The 22,408-nt window shown below is 39.9% G+C and overlaps 1 protein-coding gene across 4 annotated transcripts in view; it reads right to left on the bottom strand.

The window, feature by feature from the left end:
• The window catches only part of TOX2 (TOX high mobility group box family member 2), a 264,272-nt gene that overhangs the window by 34,655 nt on the left and 207,209 nt on the right, over positions 1-22,408 (bottom strand). For 3 of the 4 annotated variants that reach the window (XM_058175389.1, XM_058175390.1, XM_058175388.1), the window contains 2 exons: positions 16,034-16,273; positions 1,129-1,356 (listed from right to left, as the gene is read on the bottom strand). In XM_058175389.1, coding sequence (XP_058031372.1) covers positions 1,129-1,356; positions 16,034-16,273 — 468 coding nt within the window. The remainder of the gene's footprint in view (positions 1-1,128; positions 1,357-16,033; positions 16,274-22,408) is intronic. The other variant, XM_058175391.1, reaches the window with a different exon arrangement.

Raw genomic sequence — 22,408 nt, 5'->3', positions numbered from 1 at the left:
CCAGATTGCAGGATGTGGACTAAGGGTCAAGCTGCAAGGAGGCAGATTCCAGCTACAACTTAAGAAAACTTCCTAATGACAAGTCAACTTTGATTGTAGAATCCATTACAAAGGGAGAAGACCGGTATATATCTTCACAGTATATGTTCAAGCCTTCAAGCCACACTTGACAGACATTTGTTGGGGATGCTACAATCTGAACCCCAGCATTGAGCAGGGAATTGGACTTGATTGCATGGTCCTGAAAGTCCAGCCCCTCTTTCAGCTGCGATTCTGTGGCACTGTAAAACATCTTAACTATGCAACAAGGATTATTGAAAAGTGCAGGATACACATCTTTCCATCAAGTTGTTCCTGCATTCACAGTCTCCCAATCTTCGCAAGAAACATTTTTCTAATCTAATATTATGTACATTTTTTTAATAACTTCTACTTGAGAGATCAATTTCAAAATAGCAATTTCCAAAGTCCACATTTAAAAGATATAACTTTAAGGGTGCTCAGTGGCATCATTTCAATTTGTGAACGTGTATCAAAAATAACATATAATTAATTTTTAATACACTGTTTAACAATAGCAACTATGAGATTCATAAATTTCTGCTCCATATAATACTACATGGTATACATTATTGTATTGGGAAAAGAGCTGTGTTTTTGCTACAGTGTAATGCATAGTCTGGTTTTGAAACTGAAGCAGGCTTCTAGAAAATGCCTAAACCAACTTATACAAAATTATGTGTGGAGAAAGCTTTGATAACAAAAACAACAAAATAAACCTGCAACAATAACTATCATCACCATCCAGAAGACAAGTAATGACATACTCAGTGAAAAAATGCACTCAGGAATGGGGGTGATTTTAGTAAAATTTACAAGCTGCTCAAAACCCCTAAGGCTTTTTCAGGCAATACTTTTACTGAAAATGTTAGCTTTAATATAAGATGGAGGTATGTGGAAGAAAAGGTAATTGATAATTTTACTGCTGCAGAAAATAGCTTACATTAGTAAAACAACTATCACTACCATCTTAAGAAATAGTTGGGCATATAATGTATCAGATAAATGAAAATAAAATATGGCATTATTGGGGGGGGGGGAAGCAGTAACTGGGAAAAAAACATTCACCTGCTTTTGTTCTTCTCCTAAACTATCCCACATTGACGCAACGATTTTTGACACATCCCCAAAGGTAGCATTGGGATTTTGTCCTTTAATAGCTGCTTGCGTGTCTCTGAAGAAGAGGGCATAGGCAGAGACTGGCTTCTGGGGTTCATTAGGATCCTTCTTTTTCTTCTTCTTTTGGTTTTTGGGTTTCTTGCCCAGATCTGTCAAAGGTCTCTTCTCTCCAGTTGCCTGTCAAAGAGTCAAGAAAAATATATTATTTTTTCCACCTTCAATCACTTTTATTTTAGAAGAAATATAATATTTGCTTTTGAACTGAGAAGAAAAAACCCACACAATAACTGGGAATAGTTTAAGGACATGCATGCCAGGTAATTTTCTCAACTTTGTTCCCAAAATACAATGCAAATATACAATTACTTTTACAGATGTTCCCTTCAACACCCTTTACTTTTGATAGCTTATTGACCCAGCACTGTTCTTTATCTATGTGATTAATCTAAAACAATTACATACACCATACATTTTAGTTGCTATCTTAAGGAAAGGTTCAATTACAGATGTGCACATTACTTGATTTGTCATTATTGGCTATTAAAATAGAAGACCTTCCTATGAATATATGATATACAGATAGTCCTTGATTAACTGGGATTGAAATTTCAATCACTAAGCAAAGGGGCCATAAAGTGTGATATCACCTGGTTACATCTCATAGCAATGGGAATACCAACTATCATTGTTGTCATTGTAAATCAAATCCTACTGGTCATTAGGGGAGTATCTATCCCAATCCAAACCATTCCCAGCTTGATCCCTCCCAGCCCCGACCCTTGGTAAGGTAAGGGATGTTGTGACCAAGGCCCAAGTAGGTAGCAGGAAACTCAGTCCATGAAAAAAACAAGCAAACTTTATTCAAACAGCTGAGAATTACTTCATTCCCAGTGTCGTTCAACTCAAATTAAAATAAATTCCTCCCAATACAAATTCCTCAGTTCTATCGCAAACCTTGGTCCAATTAGGCAAACTGCCAAAGGCCTTTCTTGACAAACGTTCAGAAGTCACAAAAATAAAAGCAAGACGTAGACGAAGCAAAAGACGAAGCTACCAATGTAGCTTCCAAAAAGGAAAAAAACCAGATCCAGGAAACTACAGACCTATAAGCCAGGGAAGATTCTGGAAAAGATAATCAAGCAACAAATCATTGAACACCTAGAAGCAAACAAAGTAATAACCAAAAGCCAACATGGGTTTGTCAAAAACAGATCATGCCAGACTAATCTCATTGCATTCTTTGGCAAAATGACAAAATTAGTGGATCAGAAGAATGCTGTCGATATAATTTACTTGGACTTCAGTAAAGCATTTGATAAAGTAGACCATAACCTACTACTAGATAAAGTAGAAAAATGTGGGTTAGACAGCACCACCACTTGATGGATTCGTAACTGGCTGACCAACCGCACTCAATGTGTAGTCCTCAACATGGAGGGAAGTATGCAATGGAGTACCCCAAGGCTCTGTTTTAGGCCCAGTATTCTTCAACATCTTCATCAATGACTTGGACAAGGGGATAGATGGGGAACTCATCAAATTTGCAGATGACACCAAGCTGGCAGGAATAGCCAACACTCCAGAAGATAGGCTCAAGATACAGAAGGATCTTGACAGACTTGAACATTGGGCGCTATCTAACAAAATGAAATTCAACAGTGAAAAAAGTAAGGTTCTACATATAGGCAAAAAACCCCAAAATGCACAGGTACCGTATATGTGGTACCTTGCTCAATAGTAGTAACTGTGAGAGGGATCTTGGAGTCCTAGTGGACAACCACTTAGATATGAGTCAGCAGTGTGCAGCAGCTGCCAAAAAAGCCAACACAGTTCTGGGCTGCATAAACAGAGGGATAGAATCAAGATCACGTGAAGTGTTAATACCACTTTATAATGCCTTGGTAAGGCCACACTTGGAATACTGCATTCAGTTTTGGTCACCACAATGTAAAAAAGATATTGAGACTCTAGAAAGAGTGCAGAGAAGAGCAACAAAGATGATTAGGGGACTGGAGACTAAAACATGAAGAACGGTTGCAGGAACTGAGTATGTCTAGTTTAATGAAAAGAAGGACTGGGGAGACATGATAGCAGTGTTCCAATATCTCAAGGGCTGCTACAAAGAAGAGGGAGTCAAGCTATTCTCCAAAGCACCTGAAGGCAGAACAAGAAGAAATGGGTGGAAACTAATCAAGGAGAGAAGCAACTTAGAACTAAGGAGAAATTTCCTGCAGTTAGAACAATCAGTAAGTGGAACAACTTGCCTGCAGAAGTTGTGAATGCTCCAACACTGGAAATTTTAAAGAAAATGTTGGATAGCTGTTTGTCTGAAATGGTATAGGGTTTCCTGCCTGGACAGGGGGTTGGACTAGAAGACCTCCAAGGTCCCTTCCAACTCTGTTATTATGTTATGTTATGTTAACATTGTTTTCCGGCAAAGCCCAAAAGCCGTTACTGGTCTGTTTTAAGCCAATCATCTCTTGGCCCTATTCCCAGGTTGTCCTCTCTGCTTGAGCTGCTCTTGCCTTCTAGTAGCTATTCTCATGCATGCATTAGGAACAGGCTCCTCCTGTTCCTCTGCCTCACTACTATCAGTCTCTGAAGGCTCTGGAGTCTGCACCTCACTCCCTGATGGCTCTGGCCTCACCTCAGCCTCATCGCTGTCCGACTCTGTTGCCAGTTCCGCAGACTGCTGGCGGACCACAACAAGGGACTGCCTCCTCTTGAACTTCCCCTGCCTGTGTATCTCTTCCCACCACTCCCCTTCTGGCTGCTCATCTACCAGCAGTTGCCACCTGGCCCCATTGGGATTCTTTTGCTAATGGATAAAAGACAGTCCCAAGTAGAAGGGTCTTTCTTTCACACTGGCATAGTTGGGTTCTTCCTTCATGTACCAAGATTCTTTTGCTGGTGCATGAAAGGTGGTCTTAGCTGCTGGCAGAAAGAAGGAACCCCCGGTTAGAAGGGTCCTTTCATGTCAGTATAACCAGGTCTTTTTTCATGAAACAAGATCTTAGTTAGGGCACAAAGAGAAGCTCTGGCCGGCATGCAAATGGAGGCCCTAGCTGGCCCAAGAATCGATATCCTTAGCCAGGGGTTTGAGATTACAGTTTATATCAGTCCAACTGCACTGGTGCAAAAAAAGATGATATAAAATACACTAGTGATGTGTTGTAAGCATGTAAGAGTGTGTGCCTTTTCTGCACATGCGCAGAGCCTTCTGTGCATATGCAGAGGGTCAAAAATGGGAAGTAATGACGTCCCGGTGGGTGGGAAGAGCCTCTACTGGCACTACTGGTTCGTGCTACCCGGATAGATCTGGCTGGATTTCACCACTGGTTGTAAGGCCTTCCAAAGTATCATGAGAATGAAATGTATTATTTGGAGAATGGTGTAAGTAGCTTTGGAAAAAAGGCTCCGCATAACCAGCAGCTGCCCTGCATAGGACCAGACCAGTCAAGAAGCTGAAGATTATCTGGATGCAGCTGGGCCTGCAAAGAGCAGCCAAACAGCAAATTGCTGGGGCTGTTTGCTGAGGTGCTGGCATGGCTGGTCATGACTTGGAGCGTGAGGTAGCATACTTTGATAGAAGCATAATGGCACTGGACTGAATAAGAGGCTGAGAGGCAGTGGCAGCCAGCTAAGACTGGGCCTCTACTTCAACACTACTGCTATCTCCGAAAAATCCAAACAGGGAAATATGGGGGGAGATAGGTGGGTGACAGTCTTAAAACGCTCCTATAATTGTATGTGTGGGTGGACTGCTGGTGTGTGTGTATGTGTGCGTTGCAGCAGCCTTAATGTTTGATACTATTTGTTTAGCACCATTATAATTTCAATGGTGATTGAACAAATGGTCATTAATTGAGAACTACTTGTACGTTTATTCATATGTGTACATGGAATAGGAACAAACATTTATTTGAATGGAAAACTTAATTTGAATGTTTATGATGAAAGACTTAGAGAACTGGCAGCAGATACAAGGATGATGAGTCTGAATGAGTCACTTTTTGTCAAAAGGGTATTTTGGGAAAAATGAACATAGAAGGAAAGGAAAGAAGAAAGTAGAGCAAGTACAGGAAAATAATGTATATGGCCTGTATGAAAAAGTAATAGAAAACAGATTAAACCTCCAACAGAATGAAACAAAGGTGGCATAAAAAAAGAGATACAGAAACTACTTAGAACTGGGATTTGAAGTCCACATGTATTAAAGTTGCCAGCTTTGATAAACACTGCAGTAGAGGGAGGTAATTAAGATCAAATATCCTTTTCTCTTCCAGTACAAACTCCAAATCATTTCTTTTTCCCACCATATTCATTCTCGGAGGGAAATGAGAGTCTTCTTTATTTCACCCCCTTGAGGTGACTGCTGAAGGAAGGATTTGCAACATTTTCAGGTAACACAAACTAATCCCTATTCTAGGCTCAATGCCAGGGCATGCCTGCTGCCAGTCACTACTATTTTTGACATCATCATCATCATCATCATCATCATCATCCAGAATGTTCATCTTGGTCACTTTGTTTTCCTCTCAGTTTAAATGACCATAATATCCACATACTTGAGTGCTTCATTAATCACTGATAATATTCAGAAGGCTACAGAGTTAATCTCATGTAAAAGGACAACATTCTGGTTCCTATTTTACTTAACAAAGAAATTAATGAAGGCAGAAATACTTGAAATTTCATTGTTTCCATGATGCCAAACTCTTAGAACATGTTCCTGCAGAATTCATAGCTAATTATGGAACATATGAAGCACAGTGATGCCAAAAAATTATGAAAATCATTATACATGGATCTATAAACATATCATTTATAGTCAGCACTCTAATCCAAGAGAAAAGGGAACCTATAGTGGTTACTTTCACTGCTATTATCAGAAAAAAACAGATGATAGCCGTTCATTACAAGGACCAGATGCATAAGAATATAAACACCTAGTTTTGTGAATTAGAAATAGCTGCACTGTACTAGAAATGTGAAAGAAATAGAATGTTATATAGGAATGTGTATTCATCTTTAATGAGTAGAATTCTTCCTGCAAAGTGGCACCCATTATTATTTTTAATGTGTCTTTGCACAAACTGCAATAGGTGACTATGAATGAGCAAAGTTATTATTTGCATACTTTGTTTTTCCTATTATCATTCACAGGAAGTGAAAGATTTCTATTCATATATGGATTTTTGGCTTTGCAGTATTTATCCTGGAGTATTTATCTATTAGTTAGGTTTATATCCTTCCTTCCTTCTTAAGGTGGTACACAAAACACTGCCTTCTTCAGTTTCACTGTGGGTTAGGGTTTTCCTAGTTAGTTAGATCCTCCCACATGGATCTAATACGATATTTTGGGGTTGGAAGAAACAGATTAGCCAATGCACCAGGTCTTTCAAGACTAAAAGTGGACTTGATTATCTGCAATTCTACTTCACCAATTCTATGCCACTGGCTTTCAGTTCTGTAAAGCACATTTCTTTCGATATGAAAGGGTAATTTAAGCAATATATGGAAAATGTTAGAATCAGAAAAAACAGAGCTTTTAAGGTAGATTCTGCAGACAGTGGCATGGTACAAAAGTGATGTGATCTGTTTCTGCTTATTGTCATGTGTGAATTCACCCACAAGTTATTGTTGTGAGAAAATACATTATAGACATTGACTTCTGCTTGTAAACTCCACTATATATACAATTAGCCAATACCAATTTGCTATAGCAAAAAAAAAAAAGCGGGGGGGGGGATAAACCACAGAGAATTTACCAGCTATGTTGAGAGATCAGGACCCTGGATGTTTTTCTACTTTATTTTTTTCTTTAACTCTTCAAAATAACAATAGCTCTTATTGTGACTAGCTGGAGTAGAAACAAATCAAGTTCCTTCTTCCATCCTCATTCCATTTTTCTTTTTTTCTGTGTGCTTTAAAGTATGCACAAGAATTGTCTTGTTTTTACTGATCATACATAAATTGTTCTGGATATCTTTTCACCAGAAAAATGGGATAAATAGGTTATGTGAAAAATATAGCATAATAGTAAATCTAAAGATCAAAAGAGATTTATATTATTTCTAGAGAAACAGATTAGTATTCCTGCAATATAGGGCAGGTGTCAACTCTTAAAGTGCATTTTTGAAAATTTTGTCAAGTCAAAAGATTCCTTGTCAGATTTTAGTTTTGATTATATGAAAGGGTTGTGAGAATGAATAAGATTAATTCTACCCTTTTGATAATTTCCTGCAGGCTGGAAAGACTCCTAACTGACATACATTGAGAATAAGGAAGATGACCTTGATGGAGATAAGCAGGAACTGTTATCTAGGCAAAAGGGGCTGAAGCATTTTTAAAATCCACAATGAAAAAATATTCAGAAGCAACTCAGGCAGATGTTCCCCTAATTCAATGAACTATAAGAAGGAGAAGGAGGCACAGCACAATCAGATTTCCAAGATTCTGTTACTGTAGCCAATCACAATAAAAGAAGTGAATCTGATTTACGAGTTTGGTCTACCTAGTGCAGGTGACACATATAATCCGCTTTCCATAAAAGCTTTCAAATGTGTGGTTGGGAATTCTGGCCACTTGGGGATCAATCTCATACTTATTTTTCTTAAGTGTCTCTGATCATGATTCCTAGTAATCACATGAACAAATTATTACTTGTGTAAAGTGATCTGACCTAGTAACAACACTCCTATAATTTACTTGAACCTATTTATCTACCTTATCTGCCATTCTCTCAACCTTCTCTAATAGTTTTTTATTTTCCTTTTGTTTTTCATCTATCATACATGCCCGAAAACTGTGAATTTCTAATAGTTGGCTATTACCTTAAGGAAGCCATTCACTAGTGATTGATTCTTCCTGCAGTCCATGGTACTCTTTGAAACTATTTCCAAATCCATAATTCAAACAAGTGTATCTTTCTTTTCTTATTTATTCTTTCTCAATGACAAAGGTTCACAGCCATACAATTACCTTCACTATTTTTTTTGTTTCATAGAAATATCTTTATGCTTCATTATTGTGTGGAAAATATGTTATTACTTTTCTTCCTTGGAATATCCTATTTATCATTGTGATACAGTCTGTATGTATATATTCTTGAACCCATACACATAACATAAATCTTATCCCTATTTACATTTAAGCAGACTCTTTGCTGGATTTCAACTACTGCCAGCATCTAGTTAGCTTCAAGGAGACAAAGCAAAACTAGGAATTCCTGAAACGTCTTCTCTTTCTTATTCTCAAATGAAAGGCTAATGTTAGCTATTGATAGCTTTGCTCTGAAGATGCTCAAGCTACAGTATTTCAATGGAGACATTATCCAAAGTGTAGAAGTGAAATAAAAATCAATAAACAAAGAAACATAGCAAATAAGAAAATAGTGAATATAGGTAAATTTAGTGTACATAAACACTGTTCATTACACTTGCACATATATTTGTTCTACTATGTCCATATACAATTAGACCACGCAGAAAGGCCTTGAGTTCTTCAAGCTCCTTACCTCTACTACTGTATTTTTAAGATTTTCAGATTTCATCCAACCATGGCTTTCTTGCCCCATTCATTCTTCTTTCATTTAATTCTTACTCAACTTAATTGTCTCAAGTTGCAAAGGTTCATTGTCTCAATATAACCAACCCAACCCAAGAAACCTTTTGATACATCACACAGTCCACATTTATTTACCACTCAGTTCTTTACTTACATGTTTACTTTACCTCTTCTTTTTTATTATTTTTTTTAATGTTTTAATATTCCTATAAGTAACAAATCTGGCCATATAACAAATCAAACAGCCATACTAGGTTAATATATGTCCAGGAACATCATATTTATAAATGTACCATTTTTCAATATTCTTACAATATTTTTACTTTCTTTTTACTGGATACTAACAAATACAGCATAATTTAGCATAATTATTTTCATTCTATTTTAGGCAACTCTACACACACACACACACACACACACACACACACACACACACAAACATTATACAGTATATAAACTTCTACAGAGCTTCTCATCACATTTGTTTCCTTAATTAGTTCTTTAAGCGTTTAATCATAAATAAATCAAACATACTTTTACATTTATATTTTCCTTTCTTATATGTACATATGAACAGACATGCTTAAATCATCTTTTTTAAAGGAAAAATCTAAGCCAATACATTAAACAATTACAGTTCCTGGGTTTCTGAGTGGTTCATTATTTTTGGGTATACTTTTGTCTCATTCCCAGGCATCTAGTCATGTCATCTGACAAAATAATTTTCCCTTGAAGCACATTCATTCAGGATGTTACATAATTTTTCCTAAAACCAATCACTGCTTATTCCATTTCCCCATTAACTGGTTGTATAACATGCAACCTTCATCAGCTTATGAATTCCTACTTTCAGCTATATCCACAACAGTCTACAAAGCTGGCTGAGGAACTCTGGGAGTTGAAGTCCACAAGTCTTAAAGTTGCCAAGGGGGTAGCTGGTCTATATAACATCATTTCTATTGCCAAACATACAGTACAGCTTTTTCAGATTAAACCTATACCTTCCCTTTTGTTATTCATCATTTCACTGCACAACATCATACAAAGATTATTCAATCTATTGCAATTTTACCCTTTGTCCTAATTTCTGATACATAATATAGCTACGTTCTTTCTATTTCATTTCATTATGCTCTTGATCACTCACCACACTAATATAACAAGCTGCTGTTTTCCACACATTATGATCATCATATGGGGTTGGGGTTGGGGTTCTGCGCATGTCCAAGATGGACGACTAACCGGCTCTCGGAGCGGCAAGGCTGCATTGTCTCTGGCTGTAGATGCAGCCTGCGGACGTCCTGGGCTGCCTGGGTTTCCTGGCCGGGTACTAGATCGTCCCGGCAGCCACGAGAGGGGTTTTTCACCCCTGAGAGTTCCGTGGCTGCCGAGCACCGAGCCAGGAGCCGAACGGCAGCGAAATGGAGGTGGCCATCTTTGTGCGGGGCGGGGCGGCGTTCCGGTTTTCCCCGGCCTATTCTCCCGGCTGGCGTTCCGGCCTACATCGGCCTATTCCGGCCTACTCTCCCGGCAGCTTGGTTTCGAACTTTTTACTGCGGTGCGGGGGGGGGGGCCTGACGGCAGCGATGGTAGTGACGAGGGTTTCACCCAGCCTCTACTCTTCGCTGGGAACGGCGGAAATACATCGTGGAGTCCCAGCGAGGTCCTTTATGGAATGGGGATCGCTGTGGGGGGGGCATGGCCGTGGCCGTGACGGTGATGGTGAGGACGTCTGTTGTGGATTTGGACGGCGTCGGAGCCTTTCCGGTGGTGGAAACGGCAGTAGACTCTATCCTCCTCATTCCCTTTTCCTTGGACACTTTCTGGACTGGATGGACTGCCTCGGGCCGGGTTGTTTCTGCTGTGATTTGGCGATGGACTATTTATTTCTCCGTGGATTTTCCTTTCTTCCCCCCCCCAAGACTCAGGACTCTGACTTGGGGAGTTTAGATTCTGGAGCTAGTCTCCCCCCCCTTTTGGAATTCTGGAGTGTGGATGGGGGTAGCTGGTGGCTACCTATTAGGATCGCTATAAGATCATGCGTGGGCTTCGAGTTAGCTTTTTGGCTAGTCCAGGTTAAGATCAGCCCTATCCTTGGTTCCTCCCCCTCCTCTCCTGCATACCCTTTTGGGCGTGTGGTGTTTATAGGGGGAGGATGCTGGCACCGACTATTTTAACATCTGGAAAGAGGATTCCATGTGAGAATGTCCATCGTTTTTACCATCTGTGGGTCTTATGTCATCGACCCAAATATGACTGCTTTACCATCTTCTACAGATGAGAGACACATTTCATCTATGCGCCATTTATGTCTGATTCGAGATATGATTTATTCTTCGGCTGAACTCCATCATCTGCGAGGGTCCTCCACTTTGCAGCAATGGCCCTCCACGTTATCGAGGGCCTATCTCAATGACGGGTTTTGGGACCCAGATAGATGGCATGCGTTGAAAAAGAACCTATGGGATTTTTTAGATAAACAATTTTTAAGGGGTGGGAGGGTAAAAACGGGTATCGGGGGAAACCTGTTGGGGAGGGAGTCAGTTCTTGCGATTGCTCGCGGCGATATTTCATCAGGTCCGGAGGTAAAGGGGAAGCTTCTTGTTCCAATTCCAGAGGGCTGTTCCATCAGTTCGGTAAGTGGGAGAGGCAGATATGGCGGAAGTGGGGGGCCGTATCATGTTCAGGGGGTGTGCACTTGCTGTTTAAAAGCGATTGCGCGCTCCGGCCCCTCAGACTTTTCCCGTTCCCCGAGTGGCCAGTCTCCTCAGGGCTTGGACCTTTGGCTGATGTTATGCAATGCCAGGTCCGTAGTAAATAAAGCCCCCCTGATTTATGATCTTATACAGGGGGGAGCTGCGGACCTTATGGGCATTTCGGAGACTTGGTTGGGCATTGAAGGAGGGATGCCCCTGGTGGAGATGTGCCCACCAGGTTTCCGGGCATTTCATCAGCCGAGGGCCCAAGGTAGGGGTGGAGGGGTGGCGGTGGTTATTAAAGACAGTCTAGAGCCGACGGAGGCCACTGTACCTCAGATAGCCGGTTGTGAATCCCTTTACGTGAAGTGGGGGCGTAGGATGCAGGTGGGCTTGTTGATCGCATACCTGGCTCCTTGCTGCGTGACAACAGCCCTGCCTGAGTTGCTGGAGATGATAGCCGGGATGGCGGTTGATACCCCTAGGCTTATGGTCGTGGGGGACTTCAACCTGCCATCAGCTGGTATGTCATCAACGGCGGCTCAGGAGTTCATGGCCTCCATGACGGCATGGACCTGACCCAATTAGTTGACGGCCCCACCCACGTTGGGGGAAACACACTGGATCTGATTTTTGTCTCTGGACAGTGGTTGAGTGATCTGGAAGTATGAGAATTAGTCACTGAACCTTTGTCATGGTCAGATCACTCTCTCCTTCGTCTGGACTTTCGGACCGCCGCTTAACACTGCAGGGAGATGGGACCAATGCGTTCTGTCCCAGGCAACTGATGGACCCGGAGAGATTCCTGATGGAGCTTGGGCCGTTCCCTGACGATCTGGCCCACGGCTCGGCCAAGGAGCTTGTTGCGGCCTGGGAACAGGCCGCGGCAGGAGCCTTGGACCGTGTCATGCCTTTGCGGCCTCTGACCCAGCGTAGGTCTCAACCAGCTCCTTGGTTCTCTGAGGAGCTGAGGAAGATGAAGCGCCAGAGAAGACGCCTAGAGAGCGCTTGGAGGTCCAGCCGTTCTGAAGCTGACCGTACACTAGTTAGGTCTTTCACCCAGACCTATCTAGTGGCATTGAGGGAGGCCAAGCGGGCCTATGTTTCTACCCTCATTGCGTCAGCAGAGAACCGCCCAGCCTCCCTGTTTAGGGTGATTCGCTCCCTCCTTCACCAGGGGGGGTGCGATGATCCCTTACAGGGTTGTGCTGAGGATTTCAGCAGGTATCTGTTTGACAAAATCGCTCAGCTTCAGGATGGTCTGGACCAAAATTGGGTAGTTTCGGGTGAGGTGACGGAGGCTAGTCTTGTTGAGACCATCTGGGAGGAGTTTGATCCTGTGGCTTCCAAGGACATGGACAGGTTGCTGGGACGGCTGAATGCCACCACATGTTTATTGGACCCGTGTCCCTCCTGGTTGGTGCTGGCCACCCGGGAGGTTACACGAGGCTGGCTCCAGGGAATTGTCAACGCTTCCTTGGGGGAGGGTGTTGTTCCCACCGCCTTGAAAGAGGCGGTGGTGAGACCCCTCCTCAAGAAGCCCTCCCTGGACCCAGCTGTTTTGGGTAACTATCGTCCGGTCTCCAACCTTCGCTTTGTGGCGAAGGTTGTTGAGAGTGTGGTGGCACATCAGTTACCCCAGTACCTGGATGAATCTGTCTATCTAGACCCGTTCCAGTCCAGTTTCCGACCCGGGTACAGCACGGAGACAGCTTTGGTCGCGTTGGTGGATGACCTCTGGAGGGCCCGGGATAGGGGTTATTCCTCTGCCCTGGTTCTCCTAGATCTCTCAGCGGCTTTCGATACCATCGACCATGGTATCCTGCTGCGACGGTTGGGGAGTTTAGGAGTGGGAGGCACCGTGTTTTGGTGATTTTGTCCTATCTCTCCGACCGATCGCAGACGGTGTTGGCAGGGGGGCAGAGATCGACCTCGAGGCGCCTCCTTTGTGGGGTGCCACAGGGGTCGGTTCTCTCGCCTCTCCTGTTCAACATCTATATGAAGCCGCTGGGTGAGGTCATCAGTGGTTTTGGGGTGAGTTATCAACTGTACGTGGATGACACCCAGCTGTACATTTCCACCCCTGACCACCCCAATGAAGCTGTCGAAGTGTTGTCTTGGTGTTTGGAGGCCGTGCGGGTCTGGATGGGGAGAAACAGGCTCAAGCTCAACCCCTCCAAGACTGAGTGGCTGTGGATGCCGGCATCCCGGTACAGCCAGCTGCATCCACGGCTGACTGATGGGGGCGAATCATTGGCCCCAATGGAGAGGGTGTGCAATCTGGGTGTTCTCCTGGATGGACGGTTGTCTTTTGAAGATCATTTGGTGACCGTCTCCAGGAGAGCATTTTACCAGGTTCGCCTGGTCCGCCAGTTGCGCCCCTTTCTAGACCGGGATGCCTTATGCACGGTCACTCATGCCCTCGTCACTTCTTGCCTGGACTACTGCAATGCTCTCTACATGGGGCTCCCCTTGGGGAGCACCTGGAGGCTTCAGTTGGTCCAGAATGCAGCTGTGCGGGTGATAGAGGGAGCTACTCATGGCTCCCATATAACACCAATCCTGTGCAGACTGCACTGGCTACCTGTGGTCTTCCGGGTGCACTTCAAGGTGTTGGTTATCACCTTTAAAGCGCTCCATGGCATAGGACCGGGATATCTTCAGGACCGCCTTCTGCTACCACATGCCTCCCACCGACCGACGCTCCCATATAGAGGGTCTCCTCAGGGTGCCGTCAGCCAAACAGTGTCGGCTGGAGACCCCCAGGGGGAGAGCCTTCTCGGTGGGGGCACCTACCCACTGGAACAAGCTTCCCCCAGGACTTCGACAACTTCCTGACCTCCGGACTTTTCGTCGCGAGCTGAAGATGTACCTATTCTTAATAGGGGCTTAATAGGGGTTTTTAATTCGTTTTAAATGGGGTTTATTTTTATATTATGTATTTTATATTTAAATTTAGGCCATATGGAATAAGTTTTTTAAATAGTTTTTATTGTAATATATTGTATTGTTTTTACTTGGCTGTTCACCGCCCTGAGTCCTTCGGGAGAAGGGCGGTATAAAAATTAAATAATAATAATAATAATAATAATAATAATAATAATAATAATAATAATAATAATAATAATAATAATAATAATTATTATTATTACCATGAGATGAGCACACAGATATTAATCTGCACTTCTCATCATTTTTAATAAGATAGAGATAATGTAGACCAACTTAACTATTTTAATCATATCGTGAAACATACACATTCTCTTCTAATGGTAAAAATGATACTGGCAGAGTTTGCATACCGTTCAAAAAACACAAGCAAAGCCCAGTTCTACTCCAACCATGCTCACGCTCAGCATGTTATGATCTTTCATAGAGACAACATTTCAAGCCAAGACTGTCACATGCCACCAATTAGGAAATATATATAGCATACAAATTGTATAGCATACAATATATATCAGGACATCACTTGCTACAGAGGAGTGGCGGAATAACATGGTAAAACGAAGGACAGCAGAAAGAAAGGAATAGCCCCTGTCTGCCAGCAGCCCTGAGGTATAGATCTCAACACAGTTGGCCCAGGATGACTGATCACTTGAGGGAGAAGGAAGATTCATCCCCCTGTCTCATGATCCCCTTCATTGGAAGCAGTAGATCTACCAGTCAAGTTCTCATGGCTAGCTCATCTTGGTATGAGCTTCAGGAGATTCTCCATTTGGTGAAACGTAAAACAGCTGCCTCTCCTTCACAATGTAGAGTCTTCATCCTTTAAAAAAATGCTACAGCTACTCTGCTATGACTTGGGCTTTAAAAAAATGATGGGTAATATGTAAATGTATTTAGCAAGACTTTATTTTCAAAGACAAAATAATTATGAATATTCATTTAGCAAGGCATCCAATATAAAAACATGTTTCTTCATACAAATTGCTATGTTAACATGCACACATTCTTTACATCCTTACAACATATTCAGCATATATTTATCAAAAGCAAAATCATCTGCTTTAAACAATTTATAATCCCTCCTATCTAGGTTTAACTATAGTGAAAACATTTTCTGTTATTTCGTTCTGATAATGACCTGGCAAGCTATTTAATTAAAATCCCAGCTGAATATTTATGCTTTCCTATTTTCATTCTCCAAATATGAAATTTTTGCCTGTACCAAAAACATTTTCAGCTGTGGAATTTAATAGTTGTATGTGATAAATCATACTTTTATTTCAGAATCTTAACCTGGAAGGGTAGTACAAAATAATATACTTAGCATTTTTAGCAAGATGGAAAATATTTAGAAAGCAAATATTTTGTTGCATTTAATTGTTCTATATGCATCAATATAACACCTCAATGTCTGATATAATTTGTACACCAATTTGTAATCCTGATATCTCTTCCAATTCTTTTGCTAAGAAATGTTCTTTTCAGATGGGTTAAAAAAAAGTTATTCTCTCTCTTTGTATATATCTCTCTTGGAAAGGCTGAATGCCTTTGTTCTAGGTGCAGTTCATTATTTCTGCCATTGTAGGTTGCCTGTCACTGTCTGTCTCTATGTCTGTCAAAACAGGCATGGCTGCACGTACCTTATAATGTGATTCTGTCTCCTCTTCCTGAGTAGAACTGGAGGGAGATGGTGTAGCAGATTTGCTTCCAGGGGGTGATGGGGAACCATGTGTAACACCGCTCCTCAAACCCATCTGAGAAATCAGCTGTGACTGGCTGAGGGCACTCATGTGACTGGTTAACATCCCTGGTCGATTGATCAGGGGAACTTGATGGTTGGACTCATAGGACGTAGCATCTGAGTGGACCATCTCCTGGATCTGAGTTAGGAGAATATTACTTTTAAATTAAATTGTATTTATTATCTTATCAAAATTATATGATGATACAAGTTGGGCATGGTTGTTACCAAGGTATCAGTCACTTTTGGAAAGTGATTGATGCTGGGAAAAAAATTACCCTTAACTTGTAACAGAACTGTTTCCATCATATTAAACACTCCTATGTTAGCTTTATTTTTACCTTGCAGAATATCCAACAATGTATTTTAGATAAAATTGCACTACATTTTTAATATTAATTTATTGCTGAACATTTTCTCATGTGCTAACACTCTCCTACAGGTAATCCTTGGCAAATTAAGGCATCCCTTGAATTCAAATGCCATATGCCTTACAGCAGAGCTGTTACAATGGGCTAACACTATAATCCTGTGCTAATCTGACATTAATCAGCAGTATTAGCAGTTATTTTGAACTAGGTCATGCGGTATTCTGACTCCCAAATATCAGAGTTTGGAAATAGGAAAGGGGGGAGACCTCATTGCAACATGCAGCGGATTTGCTAGTTGTACTTTGCTTTTCATAATAGGGTCATATAAATTTGTTTGCATACTTTACTGTATTTTTCAGCAAGATAGCCCTATTTTCATGATCAAAAAAGAAAATCATAAAATGTTATCATATGATGGAAACAACAATGAAGAGATTAATTCTTGAATAATTAGCCATATATGTACAGATGGAAACTACAAATGTGTCCAAAAATATACAATATTCTACAGTATTATAAGAAGAACAGGTGACAGTCATGGTTAGGAGGCCCTTAGTATAACTTCATGTTGTGTGCCAGTTGTATCCTTTCCTGGATCATCAGACCCTGTTCACTGTCACTTATGCCCTGGTCATCTCCCAGTTGGATTACTGCAACATGCTCTACATGGAGCTACCCTTGAAGAGTATTTGGAAACTACAATTGGTACAAAATCAGCGATGTAGACTGTTCTGGGGGGCCCTTGAGTGGTGTATGTTATGCCACTGTTATGCGAACTGTACTGGTTGCCAGTGGGTCTAATCCAAGGTGTTGGCAACACCTTGGATGTTATGGCATGTTATGGCAAGGAATCCAAGAATCGCCTTATCCCATTGGGATTAACCCACCCCGTTTGTTCCAGGGGGAAAGGCCTACTTCAGATCCGCTCGGCCTAAGGATTTCATCTGGCAGGATAAGAATCTTTTCTGCTGTGGTTCCTGCCCTCTGCAAAATTCTCCCATCACAGGTGAGATATGCCCCCGCATTCTTGGCCTTTGGTAAGAGCCTAAAAAGTTGGCTCTGCCACTTGCCTGAGGACCTGACAGGGGCCCATTACCTTGGGACTGGCTGACAGCATAGAGAAAATTCTTTCCTCAAGGCTACACATCATCTGGGTTTTTAATTTTAATTGTTTTATTCTGTTTTAATTTTTTAAACTTCTACTATATTATAAACTGTCCAAAGTCATTGTATTAGTAAGATGGGCATAGAAAGCCAATAAATAAATGAATGAACAAATGACTAAATAAATTGATATAGGAGAACAAAGTTTTTTGCAGTTCAGTTTTCCTAAAATAATACTAAAATTTGGGGGGGGAAAAGTTTTTCATATGTAAAACCTGAAAAAGCTGGAAACCTGAAAACAAAAAATTAAAAAAGGTTGGAAAGAGCAGGTATAAGGAAATAAAATATTTTGTTTACAGGACAGGATTTCTTATACAATTCTCAATTAAAATATTTATTTTAAAGTATTTTCAATGGAAAATAAAATACACTACTGTCAATTTTAAAAAGGCATGTCAGCTTCAAATACATTTTTATTAGTCAAATGAAGAATTCAAATCTGCATTGAAGAATTTTTTTTAAATCATGTTCTTTTTGAAATTTGGAATGTTGAGCTTACATGGAGAAAACATCAACTGATGCAAATACAGCTGCAATAGTTAATGTTTCAACAGGAACATATTTCCTTAAATGGAATGCTCATGACAAGGACTACCAAACTCACTCATTTTCAAACTGTTGTAGGACAAAGGGTTTGAAATTAACCCTTTTTTGGAAAAAAAAATCTTACTGGTAGTGTTTGCATTAGATAGGAGAAAAATAAAGTTACATCTATCATTATAGGAGGTGATTGAGTAACAACAGATCCCATTTCCTCTCCACTCTGTCCCCGCCGTCCCTAGGTGTCTTTGGTTGTAAGGTTTGATTTTAACATTTTATGTTTTAATTAAGATTTAACTGTAAGCTGTCCAGAGTTACCATATGGCCAATAATTTTTGTCTGTCTGTCTGTCTATCTATCTATCTATCTAGCAAGCAAGCAAGCAAGGGTAGCTAGCTAGTTTCAGGCAGTCTGAAGCAAGCTGGTTTAGGAATGTGTTTGCTCTATACTCAGAATACTATACTTCTGGTTTCTTGTACAATCTCCTTAAAATGACTGAAGATATCCGTTGTCAAAGATTGGAAACTGCACTGAATATAAAGCTAGTCCCCATGGATTTTTGTAGTAAACTCTGTTGTCCTAATCTAATCTCTCCACATGCATTATATTCGTGGTGACTATCTCCTCCTTCATTATATCTCCTGCCATATAAGCAATTTATCACTTTCTTACAATTCAATATTCTCCATCTCAGCTTCCTTTAGATATATTGGGACTGTAATATCCAGAATTGCAAGTGTGCATGTGCACAAACTTGGAATTTTGTTAATAACAGTACCAGAAGATCTGAAAGTGCCCATACTTTATTTTTGCTTCATTTTAATAATTAATGTTTTCCCTTTGCTTTTTTTTTAAACCTCTCAACTGTTTTCCTTTTATACTTTCACATGATGCCTTTTGTTGCTGTTTATAATTTTTTATCTCACGGTCTTCTGAAATATTACATCACTGTTGGTTCAGATGCTCTCAAATCATTGATAGCTGACTCATTGCCAAGTTCAAGAATTCCTGTCCTTGTCTCCTTGATCATTATGTTTTGGCTGAAATTACTGAGGAATCTTTTATTTGACTGCCTTCTTTCCCAAGCTTCTTTGATTTTGTTTTAGGTTTTCTAATTGTTAATTTAGCCTCTCATTTAAAATTTCTATGGAGCAAAAGTCTTCCTCTGCTTTTCCATTTTTTTGTTGGAAGGTCACTTAAGGATTTTTTTTCTAAATGCTTTTGGATCTGTTCACCAAATCCATGACTTTAAGTATTAAAATATTTAAAAAACACAGATAAAACATTAAGGACAAAGTATATTTGAAGAAGAGCTTTTGGATTCTAGCAAGTGTCTTCAGAAAAGTTGCTTTTGTTCAGTCTTTCTTTCTATTACCTGCTTTCAATTTCTCACATTTGATCAGTCCTGAAAAATGCAACATTCAAAAACCAAATTCATCAGCTTTCTTCATAGCTCCTCATCTCCACTGGTGAACAGTACTGCCACCCACCTGCTATACACATGACATTTTCCCTTTATACTTTATTTTTATTTATCTTTTATTATTTCCCACTAATTACTGCAATCAATTATTCTCTGGCCTCTTAAAGACACATTTGCCTATCTTCATTAATTTGTTCATTTATGTTGCTCCTTAATTTGTTTTTCAGATCCAACTTAAACTTATCTCTGAAGTCCATCAAGAATGTCTATAATTTTCTGCTCTTATATATCCCTTATGATAACTTTACTATCTAAACACTGTTTTTCCTTCCTAATGCTTATGTATGGAGCTCCCATTTCAAAAACCATTCAGTTCTGTTGGTTTCCTCAAATCTATTTTCTTAAAATTCTTGGTATTCCTCTTAAAAACTTTTAGTGTGTGCTGAAACTGTTTTCATTCATGCATTTCAAGCCCATGGTAACGTAGTCAGTAATTATGACCAAAATCATATTGGGTACATTATTATTATTAGGTTTCTTTTTTCTATCATATTTTATGATGCTTACTGTTATGCCTTACTGTCCTTCAAAACAAACTTATTCTGGCTTCCTGTAAATGTTTTAATACTTTTAAGAATTGAAACAAACTTGGAAAACCAAAGGAAAATAGGCATCTAGAATGTTGTTGTATTATAAACTTTTCATGAGGCTGCTCTTCACCTGAATCTTTATCTATTTATTTGCTTTAGTAGTTAAATTTAGTTATGCAGCATTATTGTAGCTATGCATAGAATCTTCACATTCAGAGACAATTTACTCTTAAAAACTAGATATAAGGGGTAAACCAAGACCCCTTTCCACAAGCAAGGTTTGGGATTTGGGTAGAACTCAAGAAGCTGAGCCAGTTAACTATTAGTTTGATCCTGTTGTAGGTGGTATTCAACCTCATCCTGCTTTCCTATTTCTTGAATCAAAATGCTGTAGTGCCTTACTACCCATTTTCCCCAACATGGGACATAAAAGGAAAAACACTAGCACAGTGGTAAAAATGATTGCAGAAGTTTTGAGGGCTGACTCCAGTATGGCTTTGCAGAAGGGTCCAAATATTCAAATTGTCACCATCTTATGCTCTTTTCATTGGGGATACCTAGTCATCCATGCTAAGGGCAGGGTTAGTAGAATATCAAACTTAAATAGGATAACAATTTTAAAAAATACTTTATAAAAGGAACACAACACTAATGTTAATGAAAATTGATATTAGTGAATTAGGGAAGCAAAAAGAGTAAGTCATTTCTGCGATATCCAAAGAACAAAATGTGACCTCCAACAAAGTCCACAAGAGTCTATTGTTGCTTAGTTCTCCTTCAATAAGAGATAAGATGCTCAGAAATAGTGGCTTATCACTTTCATTCTGCTTTAACTGCTAACTTTTTTTAAAAGGGGGGGAGACTTGTTAAAAAAAAGGCCAGAGCACTGAAATACAACTGCTCTTCGCTTGTTTTGGAAATAAAATTAATCCAGATACTTAGATACTATCAATTGAGACCCAGTGGAAACCAGCAGGAGAGTAATCAAATACTGTCTTAAGCTTTTGCCAGACTCTCCCCTCCCACTTTTTATATTAATCTGATTAATGTTAACATGACTTTAAAGACTCAAGACTTTATTTATTAACAATTTTCATTTCCAATAAGCCCACTGAGGTGCAATCTCTCATTAGCAGAGGACTCCTGCCAACTCCATTAGCAGCTCATAAAGTAAGAAATGTAGGGAAGAACTCGAAGGGCTCTGTAGGCTTCAGCAGAAATAAATCCAAATGCAGAAGCAGATTTACTGCTACAGGTCAGGAATCAAGAGCTTTTCTACAGCATTAGACAGCATGTAGGGCTCAGATGTTCAAAAGACACAGGGAGGGAGCTTAAGAGTGGGAAGCTGGCAAGGTTTTGTAAGAGCTGTTCTTGTCAGTTCTGTTAAATAAATAAGAGAATTCAATATACTTTTTAGAATGCATCACATTTTCAATCCATTTCTATTTGTCCTCCAAAAAGCTGAATGTAGAATTCTGTAGTTGAATGACAAGCAGGTTTGTTTTATAGGACTTGTTCACAGGAATCTGTCCACATGACTTAATGATGACAACATGAGCTGATGATTTTAATGTGCGAATGAACAACAGCAAAGAATTTTAATGCCAACTCAAATTATCTCAAAAACAATGCCTGTTCCTAAACTAGCTTCCAGATTAAGCTCCCAACAGAGAATCCGAGAACTATACATTTATATGAATCAGATTATAATGTCAAAATCCACACGATCAGCTGTTTGCATACAGGCTTCTCCTGCAGCTTCTGGAAAAAAGGTCACGATACAAAGGACATTTTCTAGATCACTTGCAGGGGAAAGCATTTGTTTCTTATTTAATAAGTTGTGCAGAAACTGTTCTAAAATGCTTTATACCATTCTAAAAGAAGCAAAAAGAAAATGATCATATCTACTTTTCTAGCATCCAATGAAATCCTTAAAAAAAGAAACTAATATTACACTGCCAACTTTCTCTAATAAGTTCTAATTACATGTAAAATTAAACATTTCTTAGAGCTCTTTAGACTGCATCTGTTTCATGAGGATGTTAAAGGTTAAAGATGATTGGCCAGCTAGTAAGAAAAATAATGCATTCTCCTTATTTTTCATTCATTTTTTATAATTGTTGAAAGATATATTAATGTAATGTGTTGAGTTTTAAACAAATCTAAAAGATCATTTCCATCTACAG

This window comes from Ahaetulla prasina, chromosome 3 (assembly GCF_028640845.1).
Source record: "Ahaetulla prasina isolate Xishuangbanna chromosome 3, ASM2864084v1, whole genome shotgun sequence".
In the NCBI taxonomy this organism is placed as follows: Eukaryota; Metazoa; Chordata; class Lepidosauria; order Squamata; family Colubridae; genus Ahaetulla; species Ahaetulla prasina.
This window is presented reverse-complemented; position numbering and strand designations above follow the sequence as displayed.